The 17,035-nt window shown below is 40.6% G+C and overlaps 1 protein-coding gene across 2 annotated transcripts in view; it reads right to left on the bottom strand.

The window, feature by feature from the left end:
* RHOA (ras homolog family member A) overlaps positions 1 to 17,035 on the bottom strand; it is a 49,915-nt gene that overhangs the window by 6,095 nt on the left and 26,785 nt on the right. For both annotated transcript variants that reach the window (XM_086368098.1, XM_086368099.1), the window contains one exon: positions 3,498 to 3,655. In XM_086368098.1, the coding sequence (XP_086224224.1) occupies positions 3,498 to 3,653 (156 nt within the window). In that variant the 5' untranslated portion in view covers positions 3,654 to 3,655. The remainder of the gene's footprint in view (positions 1 to 3,497; positions 3,656 to 17,035) is intronic.

Raw genomic sequence — 17,035 nt, 5'->3', positions numbered from 1 at the left:
CTAAATATTATTCCTACCTTAAAGTTGATGGCTAATTATTTCTTCCACCCTCAACCTCTGCCCCAGGATGTGTCACTCACAACTTCAAGTCCCACTGTGCCTCTGTCACGCATATTACCATCAGCTTGGTACAGGAATCCATAATATATTGATGCCCAACCCTCACAACTGGTCTGACCTCAGGATGCTACAGCTCATTCTCTCACAAATCCCACTCCCCTGGCACCCCCACACCTCATGAGCATTCAGTCAGACAGAAGAGCTAACTCTGTCTCCTGATAAATGATTCCAGGGTGCCAAGCCTGTCTCACGTCAGGGCCTTTCCATTTTTGGCACACCTATTCCCTGGCCCATAACCACCTAGAATCCTGGATGGCTCCCTGGGATCTGTGGGTGCATACTCTTATGAGAACATTCGCACGAGGCGCCCTCTCTCACCCTGGGATACTGACTTGCTCTGAGGCAGGTAGCTAGGATATGATACCCTCTTCCAGATCGAGTACCCTTTTTTCAGGGTTCCTCTCCCTGGTTCAAGGGCTTTCATTTTGCCAGGGTCAGGCACAGCAAGAAAGATATTCACTGATCATTCCTCAAGGTTTGTAAGTCAAAATCCCTATACTTCTTAAGGGTAAAAAGATCCTGGTCATTCCAAGACCCCAAGGCAAAGATGATGCTTCCAAGAGGACAGAAGAGCCAATAGTACCCCCCAAACATATACTGCCACAAATGGAAAAGACTTTCCCAACTTCTGACTGCAGACACATCGCAACCAACAGCTGTCATTCTCTAAATGACAAGATAAACATATAAACAATATACACAATATAAACTTATAAACAATATACATTCAGTACACCTTTTGAGAAATGTGCTATGAAAACACCAACCTAAACCTGTTTGTTTCCTTCAAGCCACTGGGTCTTTCTGTGTATGTGTGTGTGTGTGTGTGTGGGGGGGGCCATCTAAATTGGGTGAGAGGTCTGGTATGTGACAGCAGGCCCAAATTTTCACCAGCTTGTCAGAATTGGGCCCTGTCTCTACACAAAACCAATCTTCCTATGAAGCCCACAGAAACCTGTACCCAAGCATCCACTCAGAGAACTGACTGAAAGTTGAACTGGCAACACTTATGGGCTACCTGCAGGGTATAGGACCCAGACAAAGTTCTCTTAGGCACGAATTCATTGTGGTTTTTTTCATCCATTCGTGACCAGAAGGGCGCCATGGGGCTCCTGATGGCCTGAGAGCAGCCACTGTGGCCCACATGGCTACTGGGGACACTATAATAGGGGGTGTTGAGTATGTTCTTGTCCAGTCCAATATGTCAAGTGCTTTGGTGCTTCCAAATGCCTTCAGTCACTTCACAGACCCTTGCTGTCAACCGTAAAATGGCTTAAACCACTTTACAAATCAAAGTGGCTCCAAGATTAGACAGCTTACTCATGGTCATAGAAGTATCAAGGCATCCTGTAATGACGAACCCTAGAATTCGAAGCAGCTGGCCTAATGTGCTTTCCACACACAGTCCCACAAAATGAGGTTAGGTAGTACTAGGACAGAAAGGGACAGCAGGAAAGCAAGAACAGGAGAAGGAAGAAAGAAGACAGAATTGTGGAAGCCAATAAATTAGGTGCTAGCACCATGAGACATGTGACTGAATGCCTAAGAGGACTGTGTTGGAAAATAGCCCGTTGTTCTACTTTTCTTTTCAGCTAACCCATTTGCAATGAGAATTTCATTTCTCTTCAAAAGATGGACAGGGACCTGGATATTATTTTGACAACAAAAGGGAGGAGAAGAGGGAGAGACAATTCTAATTTCAGCAGTTTTGCTCCAGTCTTGCTGGTGCGCTTTCAGGGCAGACAGGAGGAAACACTGTCCTCACGGCCAGTGACAAGTAACTGAAGCAAATGCAGCAGCCTGTTTATGTTAAAGTCAAAAGACATTAAAAAAAAAAAAAAAAACCAAACCCAAAACCTAAATGTGAGCATGTTGTTTAAATGTCACACTGTTGGTGGTACAGAGCCGTACAACCCTTTGAGAAGCATAATCAGCAAGAACACATTGACCTAGTAATCTCAAACTTCAGCACTTAATGAAATACTATGACAGAACCATCCATACAAAGGTTCATTTTAGTATTAACCATTTGGCAACAAACTAAATTTCAAATATAAAAAAAGCTGGAAAGAACAAATATTCTAAGGCTTCCTCATGTGAAATACGCATGAATGTGGACATAATCTAGATGATAATAATTTAAAATGAATAAAATTGGACTAAGCAAGAGAGTTCCAGGAAAACATCTACTTCTGCTTTACTGACTATACCAAAGCCTTTGTATGGATCACAACAAACTGTTGAAAATTTTTAATGAGATGGGACCACCAGACCTGCCTGCTGAGAAATCTGCATGCAGGTCAGAAAGCAACAGTTAGAACTGGACCTGAACAACAGATTGGTTCCTAATAGGGAAAGGAGTATGTCACGGCTGTATATCGTCACCCTGCTTATTTAACTTATATGCAGAGTACATCATGAGAAACGCTGGGCTGGAAGAAGCACAAGGTGGAATCAAGACTGCTGGGGAAAATATCAATAACAGATATGCAGATGACACCACCTTATGGCAGAAAGTGAAGAACTAAAGAGCCTCGTCATGAAAGTGAAAGAGGAGAGTGAAAAAAACTGCCTTAAAGCTCAACATTCAGAAAACTAAAATCATGGCATCCAGTCCCATCACTTCATGGCAAATAGATGGGGAAACAACAGAAAGAGCGAGACTTTCTTTTTGGGGGCTCCAAAATCAATGCAGATGGCAACTACAGCCATGAAATTAAAAGAAGCTTAGTCCTTGGAAGAAAAGCTATGACTAACCTAGACAGAATATTAAAAATCAACAAAGGTTCGTCTAGTCAAAGCTATGGTTTTTCCAGTAGTCATGTATGGATGTGAGAGTTGGACTGTAAAGAAAGCTGAGTGCCAAAGAATTGATGCTTTTGAACTGTGGTGTTGGAGAAGACTCTTGAGAGTCCCTTGGACTGCAAGGAGATCCAACCTGTCCATCCTAAAGGAAATTAGTCCTGAATATTCATTGGGAGGACTGATGCTGAAGCTGAAACTTCAATACTTTGGCCACCTGATGCAAAGAACGGACTCATTTGAAAAGACCCTGATGCTGGGAGGGACTGAAGGCAGCAGAAGGGGACGACAGAGGATGAGATGGTTGAATGGCATCACCAACTCAATGGAAATGAGTCTGAGTAAACTCCAGGAGTTGGTGATGGACAGGTAAGCCTGGCGTGCTGCAGTCCACAGGGTTGCAAATAGTCAGACACAACTGAGCGACTGAACTGAACTGAAAAGGCAAGAACAGATTTCTCATTTTAACTTTTTGTTGTTATGTACTGAAGAGACAAAGAGACCTAATTCTCTCAAGGCTCTATGAATAGCCTAACATAAAAAACAGTAGCAGTTATTCTGAAAAGTATACTCACCTGCTTTCCATCCACTTCAATATCTGCCACATAGTTCTCAAACACCGTAGGGACATACACCTCTGGGAACTGGTCCTTGCTAAAGACAATGAGCAAGCAAGTCTTGCCACAGGCTCCATCTCCAACAATCACCAGTTTCTTCCGGATGGCAGCCATTGCTGAAACAAAACAAAAGTGTTGTCTAAATGCATGAGAATCCATGATAGCTTTAATCTATAGCACATACTTTCTGCCCACGGGGCACAAGACTCTATTAGCACACGAAAAATATAAGATAAAATGCTAGTAACACCTTTCCACGTGGCATCAAAAAGTCATACTAAAACCCCATAACTAACATTATACTTGATGGTGAAAATATTGAAAGGTTTCCTTAAGAACAGGAACAAAACAAGAAAGTCCACTCTTGCCACTTCTAAGGGGGTTGTGGCAATTAGGCAGAAGACAACATAAAAGACATCCAGACTGGAAAAGAAGTAAAATTATAAAGAGCTATTAGAAATAATAAATTCAGCAATTTACAGGATATAAGATTAACATATAAAATCAATTGTATTTCTATACCCTAGTAATGAACCTGAAACTGAAATTAAGAAAGCAATTTCACTTACAACAGCATCAAAAAGAATAAAATATGAATAAGTAACAAAAAAGCATGAAGCATACTCTGAAAACTTTAAAAAACATAGAGAGAAATAAAAGATCTAAATGGGAAGACATTCATGTTTAAGGACTAAAGGCCAATACTGTTAAATGGCAATACCCTCCAAATCAATCTACAGACTCTTACGATCTATCAAAATCTGAGCCAGCTTCTTTGCAGAAACTGACAACTGATCAGAAAATGCAAATGGAAATTCAACGGACTCAGAACAGCCAAAGCAATTTTGAAAATGAAGAGTAAAGTTAAAGGACTCAGCAAAGTTAAAGGACTCACACTTCCTGATGTCAAAACTTACTATTTAAGGTACAGTAATCAAGGCAGTATTGCACTGTTATAAAGATATAAACAATAAACAATTCCCTGGTGGCTCAGACAGTAAAGAGCACCTGCAATGCAGGAGACCTGGGTTCGATCCCTGGGACGGAAGATCCTCTGGAGGAGGGAATGACTACCCACTCCAGTATTCTTGCCTAGAGAATTCCATGGATGGAGGAGCCTGGCAAGCTAGAGTCCATGGGATCCCAAAGAGACACGACTGAGCAACTAACACGTTCATAGATCAATAGAGTAGATTTGAGAATCCAAAAATAAGCCCTCCCATTTAGGGTCAAGTAAATTTTCAAAGAGGATGCCAAGACAATCCAATGGAGAAAAAACAGCCTTTTCAACAAATGGCGCTGAGACAACTGAACAGATAACATGCAAAAGAAGGAAGTTAGAACACTACCTCACATCATATACAAAATTAACTCACAATGGATTACAGACCCAAATGTAAGAGCTAAAACTACAAGATATTTTTTAAAATGCAGTAAAATACACAGAAAACTTGCCATTTAAACAATTTCTAAGTAAATACTTTAGTGGCATTACATATATTCAACACTGTTGTACAATTATCACCATCATCCATTTCCAGAACTTTTTTCACCTTCTAAAACTGAAATTCTATATTCATTACACAATTATCACCCCATCTCCCCTACTTCCACTGTTGGCAACCACCATTCCACTGTCTACCTCTATGAATTTTCCTGCTCTAACTACCTCATGTAAGTGGAATCATACAGTATTTGTCATTTTGTGACTGGTTTATTGCACTCAGCATGTCTTAGAGGTTTCCTCTCTTTGTAGCATGTATCAGAATTTCCTTTCTTTTTAGATTGAATAATATTCCATTGTATGTACTGATATATACCACATCTTATTTATCCATCTATCTGCAAACAGACGCTTGGGTTGCTTCCATCTTTTGGTTAAAAAATACATTTCTCACAATGTATTGTGAACAGTGTATTCACAAATATCAAGAAACAAAGAAGAAAGATAAATTGGACTTCATAAAAAATTTTAAAGCTTTTGTGGTTCAAGGGATAGCATCAAGAAAATGACAAGATAATCCACAGAATAGGAGAAAATTATATGGGACCTATATCCAGAATATATAAAGAACTCCTACAACTGAATAAGAAAAAAGCAGCTTAGGTTGGTGGTCTGACTTGGGATCTCTCGTTGCAGTCAAGGTTGATGTGGACCCACAACATGTAAAGAACTCCTACAACTCAATAATAACTAGACAGACAATCCGATTTAAAACTGGGCGAAGGATCTGGCTATATCTATGACCCAGCAATTCTACTCATAACTCCAAGAGAAATAAAAATGTATTCACACAAAAAATTTACATGAATGTTCACAGCAGCATTATTCATCACCATCAAAAAGTAGAAACAAACCAAACATCTAACAACTGATGAATGTACAAAATGTGATTTATCTACACAATGGAATATTATTCAACAATGAAGTGGGGGGATACTAATACATGCTACAACATGGATGAACCCTGAAAACATTACAATTTGTGAAAGAAGCTAGTTACAAAGAAACACATGTTGTGTCATTCCATTTATATGAAATGTCCAGAACGGGCAAATGCAGAGATAGTAGACTCGTGACTTCCAGGGGAAGGGAACTAGAGGAGGGAGGAATAGGGAATGACTACCAAAAGAATAGTGAGGTTTTTTATAAGGTGATAAATTTTTCCAAAATGATTCTCAGATGGTTATGTAACTCGAATATTCTATATACAACTGAATTGTAAACTTTTAATGGGTGAATTATAATGTGTGTGGATATTACCAAAGCTGTTACCAAAAAAAGGAAAAGCATGAAGACTCCCTACCTCCACTTGCTACAGCCTAGAGGTCAACCCGAACTCTCACCATTACCTCTTAGAACAGCACTCCAATTTTTAATTGTGCACTTTGCTGCCCAGCTAAAAGACATTTCTTAGTTTCCCTTAGACTAGATACAGCCAGGTACAAACTTCTAGCCCCTGAGATGTAATCAGCAGTATTCTGTGGGACTTCCAGAAAATCTTCCTTAAAGTTGGAAGTCCCTGCCCTTCTTCATCTCCTTCCTCCTTCCTGCTGCTTAAAGCTGGAGTCACGGCTGCTTTCTAAACAGTCATCCTAGAATATGAGTGCCACACCCTGGAGTTGAAGGAATAAAGGATGGAAGGCACCTAGATCCCAGATATCTTGGGAGCCACCGTCTCAGCCCAAGACTGCCTACTTCCATACTTCTTTTATGTGAATGAAAAATAACTGTCTTGTTTAAGGTAGTATTTTTCAGGTCCCCATTATCTATAGTCAAACTAATCCTCAACAATACATTCACTGACAAAACCATACTGTCTCAAGGGAACGTTTCTCAAACTGGAGTGGGTGACACAATCCATTGGGGTACATACATGAAGTAAACATCAGAAACTATTTTTTTTAGTCTGGAAAACATAGGAAATTTAGCTTTAAAATTTAATGCACATAAACTCATAAGGTTCTGTAATGCGAAGGGCTGACGCTGCTGTCGCTCATTTGTGAGTTCTGAGAACATGTGGTGTAGTGCAATGAATATGTGGCTGGCTAAGAATATACATATATATTATGAAGTTTTAACCAACTCACAATATTATCTAGTAATAGTTAAAGACTTATTTTCTGTGAAAAAGCAAAATAAGGATTAGGGATAATACTCCTAATGCAAGCATAATAACCAGCATATACATAAAAGGGAAATGTGTTCAATACAATTCTTTAAAACATAGGACCACACAATGAAAACAGTACTGTATAGAGACTAGCCCTTTAAACTATAACTCAGGGACAGAGGAGCCTGTTGGGCTGCTGTCTGTGGGGTTGCAGAGTCGGACACGACTGACGCGACTTAGCAGCAGCAGCAGCAGCAGCACTTCTGACACCCATTCAGCTCCTTATATCCCTCCATTTTTGTTTTTGATTCCTACTTGATTCACTTGTGTTTTGTCTTCCAACCAGACTGCAAATCACCTCAGAGCAAAGGAAATAGCTTCTATTTCTTCACAGCCCTATGTGGCTCCATACTTGAGTGGACATGTAGTAGAATTTAAGCAAGTGAAGGGTATGAAGCAAGTGGAAATGTATAACTTTTCTTTGAAACAGACCAGAGAGAAGAAGGTTAGTAGAGGAAAGCACGGACGTGGGGAGGTTCCTTGTTTTAAAATAGGCACCCTGCACTTTATGGTAGACTCAAAGAAGGAGCCAATAGACAGGAGTGATGAAGGGGGGTGTGGGATACGTATTAAGAAAATCCAAAAACAAAACATTTTTTCAATGAAAAAGGAGAGACAGACTACTTCATTTTCAGTCTCCTATGAAATAATCCAGGGCACAGACGCTAATTTACCTTTTTTAAAAACTCTTTCCTCTATGTTCAGTCTGACTGCTAACATCTTGATAGGATTCACAAATCATTTTCTGTTTTTTTTCTTATGTTCTCAAATTCATGTCACAATTTTACCTCCTAGGCCTATCTTGGTATTGGTGTATGCCCAAAGTCCAGCAATCAGGACCTTATAGGATGCAAACAAAATGTATCTGTAATTCCCTAAATTATTAAAAAAGACTGCCATCTTTGAATAGTATCCTTCCTAGAAAGTACTCAATTTTTAAGAAGTAATTCCTGTAAATCAAATACAGTTAAGGACACAAAATAAAAATTCCAGGGAGCGACCAAAAAGGCTCTTGAATATTTCCCTTAGGGAATATTCTGCCCAGGAAAAATATAAAACCATTCAGCTTCTACTGATGATAAAGAAATCACAAGTGATTATGGGACAAAATGAAAATGAAAGCCTATAATTACAAGGTGATTTCTGGGATGCTGGGAGTCTGGCAACACAACCAGAAGTTGTTGACAAGATGTGAAGAGTACAAACATCAGAAAATGAAACTCCCTACTTTTTTTCCTGAAATGACCCAGGAATTTTTTTTTACTCTAGTATCTTTCCTTTCCATGTTGTTATAATCCAGCATCTTTTCAAGTAGATGGCTTGCCAGCTTGAGAAGGAAAATCATATTGAGCTCTCTCTGCAGTCTCTCTGCCAGATGTGTTATTTTCTAGACTCTGAATTGTTTCAGATATAATTCTTAAAAATTTTGAGTAGAGGTTTGTTTTTCCAGTAACAATCAGCTGTAAGATATCTATTTAAGTCACCTGTAATAGCATGCAAGTGAGTGTATATTTCTTTAGAGGAGTTATGGGAAATCTCTACATCTCTCACAGGGTCTGGCATAAGACAGAGGAATGCAGTGAGCAAGTTACTCCTACTAAGGTCTCTCCTGCCCAGGCCTAACCTTACGGCCTCCAGCACCTTTCAATTTATAGAGTATTGCCACCTGGGGTATCCCACACACCCCCTTCATCTCTCCTGTCTACTGGTTCCTTCCAGTCCACCATAAAGTGCAGGGTGCCTATTTTAAAACAGGGAATCTCCCCACATCCATGCTTTCCTCTATTAACCTTCCTCTCTCTGGTCTGTTTCAAAGAAAAGGTATGTATTTTCAGTTGCTTCATACCCATTCACTTGCTTAAATTCTACCAATGTGCATTCTGCCCAAACTTCTACTGAAACTTTCTCAAAAGTCACCAGTGACCTACCTTCACAAAATCCAGTCCTGATTCTCCTTGATATTTTTTACCACCTTACCTTCCTGTCCTTGAACCTCCCTGACAAAATATGCTAAAATAAACACTGATTATAATAGCCAAGACATGGAAGCAACTTTAATGTCCATCAACAGAGGAATGGATAAAGATGTGCTACATATATACAATGGCATATCACTCAGCCATTAAAAAGAATAATGCCACTTGCCACATCATAGATGGACCTAGAGTGTATCATACTGAGTGAAGTGAGACAGAAGGAGAAATATCATATGACATGCCTTATATGGGGAATCGAAAAAGAAATGATACAAATGAACTTACTTAAAAAAAACAGAGAGACTCACAGACTTAGAAAAGGAACTTTACGGTTGCTGGGGGGGGGTGGGGGTGGGGAGGAATAGTTAGGGATTTGGGGAAGGTCATGTACACACTGCTATATTTAGAATGGAAAACCAACAGGGACCTATTGCATGGCACACAGAACTATGCTCAACGTTATGTGCCAGCCTGGATGGGAGGGGGCTTGGGGGAGAATGAATACATGTATATGTATAGCTGAGTCCCTTCACTGTTCACCCGAAAGTACTTTGTTAATAGGCTATACCCCAAAACAAAATAAAAAGTTTATAAAAGTCTGGAAAAACAAAAGCCCCCAATTTTAAGTACATACTTCCTACCACCACTGTATAGCAGTTGGATCCTTCACATCTGAAAACAGCCCTGTAAAATGCCATCAGAAAGCCAAGTAGCACCACAGCAAAGATACCTGCTGTTAGAGATTACTATTCACAGGGGACAGTGTACCAAGTATATTGGGCCCAGTCCTGCCCTGTGATTTTTAAGGGCTCGAAAATTCCCAGGATGGGAACTACGGCAGTATCAGTGGTTGCTGCAACCTCTCAATATCAACCACAACAATGACAAATTAAGGTAACCTTGACTTACATGAAGATATTAAGAAGAGGTGGCCAAGAATACACAGAAGAACTATACAAAAAAGATCTTCATGACCCAGATAACCAAGATGGTGTGATCACTCACCTAGAGCCAGACATCCTGGAATGCAAAGTCAAGTGGGCCTTAGGAAGCATCACTATGAACAAAGCTAGTGGAGGTGATGGAATTCCAGTTGAGCTCTTCCAAATCCTGAAAGATGATGCTGTGAAAGTGCTGCACTCAATACGCCAGCAAATTTGGAAAACTCAGCAGTGGCCACAGGACTGAAAAAGGTCAGTTTTCATTCCAATCCCAAAGAAAGGCAATGCCAAAGAATGTTCAAACTACTGCACAATTGCACTCATCTCACACACTATCAAAGTAATGCTCAAAATTCTCCAAGCCAGGCTTGAACAGTATGTGAACCATGAACTTTCAGATGTTCAAATTGGATTTAGAAAAGGAAGAGGAACCAGAGATCAAATTGCCAACATCCACTGGATCACGGAAAAAGCAAGAGAGTTCCAGAAAAACAAATACTTCTGCTTTGTTGACTATGCCAAAGCCTTTGACTGTGTGGATCACAACAAACTGTAGAAAATTTTTAAAGAGATGGGAATACCAGACCACCTGACCTGCCTCCTGAGAAATCTGGATGCAGGTCAGGAAGCAACAGTCAGAACTGGACATGGAACAACAGACTGTTTCCAAATTAGGAAAGGAGTACGCCAAGGTTATATATTGTCACCCTGCTTATTTAACTTATATGCAGAGTACATCATGAGAAACACCGGGCTGGATGAAGCACAAGGTGCAATCAAGATTGCCGGGGAAAGTATCAATAACCTCAGATATGCAGACAACACTGCACACCGCCTTATGGCAGAAAATGAACTAAAGAGCCTCATCATGAAAGTGAAAGAGCAGAGTGAAAAAGCTGGCTTAAAACTCAACATTCAGAAAACTAAGATCATGGCATCTGGTCCCATCACTTCATGGCAAATAGATGGGAAAGCAATGGAAGCAGCGAAGAGACTTTATTTTGGGGAGGCTCCAAAATCACTGCAGACGGTGACTGCAGCCATGAAATTTTTAAAAGACGCTTGCTCTTTGGAAGAAAAGCTGTGATCAACCTAGACAGCATATTAAAAACCAACAAAGGTCTGTTTAGTCAAGGCTATGGTTTTTCCAGTAGTCATGTATGGATGTGAGAGTTGGACTATAAAGAAAGCTGAGTGCCAAAGAATTGATGCTTTTGAACTGTGATGTTGGAGAAGACTCTTCAGAGTCCCTTGGACTGCAAGGAGATCCAATCTGTCCATCCTAAAGGAAATCGGTCCTGAATGTTCATTGGGACGACTGATGCTGAAGCTGAAACTCCAATACTTTGGCCACCTGATGAGAAGAACTAACTCATTTGAAAAGATCCTGATGCTGAGAAAGATTGAAGGCGGGAGGAGAAGGGGACGACAGAGGATGAGAAGGCTGAATGGCATCACCAACATGATGGACACAAGTTTGAGTAGGCTCCAGGAGTTGGTGATGGACAGGGAAGCCTAGCGTGCTGAAGCCCACAGGGTCATCAAGAGTCGGACACGACTGAGTGACTTAACTAAACTGACTTAGATGTGGAGTCTGCCTTGGCTCTGCTGCACTGCTTTTGTTTGGGGAGTTCTCTGTTTGCTTTTTTGGCCATGCCAGGCGACTTGTGCGATCTTTGTTCCTCGACCAGGAATCAAACTCAGGGCCCTGGCAGTGACAGCACCAAGTACTACCCGCTGGACCTCCCGGGAATCTTCCTGTTGCTTTGCTGTGGTAACAGTTACTATTCTATAGGCAACAGGAAAGAACCACAGTCTTCCATATATAGTCTCATTCACAAAGTTACTGATAACCACATCAAAAAAGCCAATTAGGCCTTCTGACTGTGTCCAGAGGCTTGATACTTTAAGTTATAGCAACAAGGTGAACTCAACAAGGCCACACAGTGGGGCTGTCTGGGCCTGGCACTCAATGATTTAGTGGTTAAAACATAAAATACAACTAAAAAAATATTAATTCCTATTGTACGGTTTCTATTAGGAAACTTCTGTTTTATTTGTTCAAAGACTCAGCACAGGACTGGCTGTGCTGCTGAGCAGCAGTGCTGGGAGTGAATTTCAAGAGGTCACCCTTCTGGGAAACCACCACCTTCCTTCCACAGGAGGAAATAAGGGCTGTCTGCACATAAACATCCTCCCTTAACAGCACTGAGGACAGAGGGCAAGAATATCTTTTTTGTAATGTGCAAATCCTGGCTGGCACAGTCTTAAGTACTTGGACCAATGCCCCATTCAAGGGTGACTCTTCTGCTGGTACTGATGATGAAGCACTGTCCACAGCAGACTTCACTGGCCCATCAGAGGCTTGGGCTTTTGGAGGACAACCACTGAAAGACACCTCACTGCCACATGTGACAGTGCTGCCTACCGCTCATCACAAGCTACTCCATTTCTGCCTCACCCCATGACCTGACACACAACTTCTTCAAAAAACACACTACGCTAATCATTCTTCTGGTTCTCCCTTTAATGATACAGTGTTGTAAGTTTCAAAATACACTATACTACAACAGATCTTACACTGTTTGATCAGCCACCATGGTCCTTTTCACTGGTGTATCACAAATCACTTGCTATACATTTGATAGGAACTGATTTGATTCTGAACTTCTCCAGAGGCAGATATAATTATCATTCATTTTACTAAGGAGAAAAGAAGCTTAGAGTTACTATTTTACTGAGTAAAAGGCCACTAAGTTATTAAAATACATTTTCAAAACTGGAACACTGTTCTAGCACGAGGTACCCAGTTTTTGGAGAGGTTACTGAAATGTAACTTGTGCAACTGGGACTGACAACAAAGGATTTACTCATTGCTGAAGAGCCTTACAAATCAATCAAACTCCATTAGCCTAAATTTCTGCCAGTAAACATATAAATCAGGCCAGGTCTACTAAGCAAACATGTCACAGAAACCCTGTACTGATACCCAATGAAAGGCATGTGGTGTCCAACTGTCAGGGGGCAAGTGGAGAGGGAGAACACGACACATGTGAAAAGAAGCTATTCTACAGTATGCATTACATGTGTGCATTATATAGTGGATATATGTGTGAGCAACACACATATAAAATCTTTCTTAAAAATATCTCAATTGAAATAAAATTCACATACAATTTATCCACTTGAATTCCATAATTCTGGGTATCTAAGGTACAGCATAATGATTATAGATTATGATACTCTAACTTATATGCAGAGTACATCATGAGAAACGCAAGACTGGAAGAAACACAAGCTGGAATCAAGACTGCCGGGAGAAATATCAATAACCTCAGATATGCAGACGACACCACCCTTATGGCAGAAAGTGAAGAGGAACTCAAAAGCCTCTTGATGAAAGTGAAAGTGGAGAGTGAAAAAGTTGGCTTAAAGCTCAACATTCAGAAAACGAAGACCATGGCATCCAGTCCCATCACTTCATGGGAAATAGATGGGGAAACAGTGGAAACAGTGTCAGACTTTATTTTTGGGGGCTCCAAAATCAGTGCAGATGGTGACTGCAGCCATGAAATTAAAAGACGCTTACTCCTTGGAAGGAAAGTTATGACCAACCTAGATAGCATGTTCAAAAGCAGAGACATTACTTTGCCAACAAAGGTTCGTCTAGTCAAGGCTACGGTTTTTCCTGTGGTCATGTATAGATGTGAGAGTTGGACTGTGAAGAAGGCTGAGCGCCGAAGAATTGATGCTTTTGAACTGTGGTGCTGGAGAAGACTCTTGAGAGTCCCTTGGGCTGCAAGGAGATCCAATCAGTCCATTCTAAGGGAGATCAGCCCTGGGATTTCTTTGGAAGGAATGATGCTGAAGCTGAAACTCCAGTACTTTGGCCACCTCATGCGAAGAGTTGACTCATTGGAAAAAACTCTGATGCTGGGAGGGATTGGGGGCAGGAGGAGAAGGGGACAACAGAGGATGAGATGGCTGGATGGCATCACTGACTGGGTGGATGTGAGTCTGAGTGAACTCCGGGAGTTGGTGATGGACAGGGAGGCCTGGCGTGCTGCGATTCATGGAGTCGCAAAGAGTCGGACACAACTGAGTGACTGATCTGATCTGATCATATACTTGAAAGTTGCTAAGGAAATAAATCTTAAATGCTGTCACTTCACACACAAAAATGGTTGTTATGTGACATGATGCAGTCGTTAGCTAATGCTTTGGTGGTAGTCATTTTGCAGTTTAGGTGTATCAAATTAATAGCATGCACCTTAAGTTTATACAATGTCAATTATATCTCAATTAAGCTTGGAAAAAAGTACAAAATAGTTTTTGGCATTTTACAGTATTTTTAGAAGTTGTGATAATATATAGCAAAATTTGCCATTTTAACTATTTTATTTTAAATGCAAAACTGTGATATTATGACTTACAAGAAATATATATATGGTCTTTGTCCTAGCTCCTGGCACATAGCTACTAAAACCTTAGTAACTTTCTAAGTGACATGAGCAATGTAGAGTTATTTGTTACAATATTTGGTCTTTTGTCCTCAAATAGCTTCAGTTCCTGAAATAGCTCCAGAATGATCAGGGTGAAAAATGTCTTGTTATTCATAACAAGCGCTTTTCAATCATACCTGTGTTTAAGTTAATGAAGTGACTTTGGAAAATCCCTAAGGATGGGGGCTGATTGCCAGGAGAATTAGGTTGCTTTGTAAACTCCAGGGGATTAGTGTTGTAACTTTCAGTCCACCTCCCATCACAAGCAGGAAAGAGCTGCTGGAGGTTGATCAATCAACACTGGCTGTTGATTTAATCAATCATACCAGCATAATGAAGCCCTTCCCAAACCCAAAACGGTTCAGAGAACATCCAGACTGGTGTGAGAGTGACACACCCTAAGAGGATATGGAAGCTATGCCCCTTCTCTCATATCCTGCCCTATGCATCTGGCTGCTCTTTCTCTAAGAAACTGGTAACCTAGTAAGTTAAATATTTTCCTGAGCTGTGAGTCACTCTAGCAAATTAACTGAACTTCAAGAGGGGGCTGTGGGAACCTGGGGTTTATAAAGCAATAAAAAGAGAGCTCTTTGGGTGTAAATGACAGATTCTCAAAATTAAAAGTTGACTTGATTCAGATACAAAATCTGAAACTTTAACCCAAACTTTGCTTGCTTTGGTAACTAAGTCAAGTTTCTTTCTAATTGAATTACTCACTCAACAAAATTCTGTTACTGTTTGTTATCTTTAACCTCAAAACATTAGGAACCCAAATCTAACTAACCAGCTTCACCTCCATATGTCTTACAGAGTGATTTACATTTCTTCAAAGAGATGAGATCTATATTTGGCCCAGGTTAAGGTCTCTGCAAGAATCTACTTAGAAAACCTGCAACTTAAACCATCTCTATGTACACAGGACAAGAGCTATTGAAGGGTGCTGGTGCTGGTAAGTCGCTTTAGTCGTGTCCGACTCTGTGCGACCCCATAGACGGCAGCCCACCAGGCTCCCCCGTCCCTGGGATTCTCCAGGCAAGAACACTGGAGTGGGTTGCCATTTCCTTCTCCAATGCATGAAAGTGAAAAGTGAAAGTGAAGTCGCTCAGTCGTGTCCGACTCTTCGCGACCCCATGGACTGCAGCCCACCAGGCTCCTCCGTCCATGGGATTTTCCAGGAAAGAGTACTGGAGTGGGGTGCCATCGCCTTCTCCGTATTGAAGGGTAATGGAAGACTAATTTGGCAACTGCCATTTAATATTACTAGTAGCCTTTAGCAGAAAAAAAAAGCTTTCTTGAAATTCATTTCCGGGCACGATCTATAGGAGTTCTCCCCAAATAAAGTACCTTGAGGTCTTACTGCACAGGACGTCCAGGCCAGGGTCTAGCATTCCAACTTTTTTCTGGAAAATCCCATAGGCAGTCATCAAAGTAGCAGCAAGATAATCGGCTTACTCAAGCCACAAGCTAGAATTTTTCAAGCTCCTTGTGAAAGCCCAGATTCGGCAGCAGAAGACATGAAGTGATGCCCAGTAATATCTCTGGGAGATGTGTTCTGCTCAAGGCCTTATATGTAAGAGTTTTAAATCTTAGTTGAGTTTTAAACCTTATAACCTAGGTGTACTTAGACAATTTAGGTTATTCCAGAGTTCTCTGGCTTTACCAGATTGTCTACATAAGGACCTTTCCTTATGACACAAATGGAGTCAAGTGGAACCCTTGAATACATACCACAGCCTTACTCCTGATTCTTTAAAAAACTTTAACAATGAAGCGAGAACCCCTACAAAGAGGGAAAGTCATTTTCTCAGAGGGAATGAAAGCAAACACACAAGCCTGCAGGCATTCTGCTTTTCTAAAAAAAATTCAGCCCCCTTCCCCCAAATCAATTCTTTTAATACAAATTTTTGATTCCTTGGGTCATGCTGTCAGCTAGGTGTGAGGAAAACCAAGAGTATAGTAATAATATATGAAGTGAAAACACAAATAAATACCTAGTAGATGGTTACTTCATGAGAGATGAACCTTCCTTGACTATTTCTCAATAACTCTCAACTTAAATTGTACATGCAAAAAAAAAAGGGGGCGGGGTTACAAAAAAAAAAGAAGAAAACCAAATCTCAAAAGGTCTTGAGATGTCAGTGGGAGGCAATAACGAAAACTGAAACAAAGTAAAGGGAAAGAAGTTAATTTGGGGGTGGTGGGTAAAAAAAAATTTTTTTACAAGGAATTTCACAAAGTGAGCATATCCATGTAACCACCACCACAATCAACAGCACAGCCAGCATCCCAGAAGGTCCCTGTGTCTCCGTCCTCCTAAGTCATTCCTGGACTAGTCTCGTTTCTTTCCTTGTGGATTGGTTTTCGCTGGGTTTAAATTTCTTTGCTGGATTTTGAACTTTCTTT

This window comes from Bos grunniens, chromosome 22, assembly GCF_055505025.1.
Source record: "Bos grunniens cultivar Pamir isolate PY7600 chromosome 22, Bosgru_T2T1.0, whole genome shotgun sequence".
NCBI classification, from domain to species: domain Eukaryota; kingdom Metazoa; phylum Chordata; class Mammalia; order Artiodactyla; family Bovidae; genus Bos; species Bos grunniens.
This window is presented reverse-complemented; position numbering and strand designations above follow the sequence as displayed.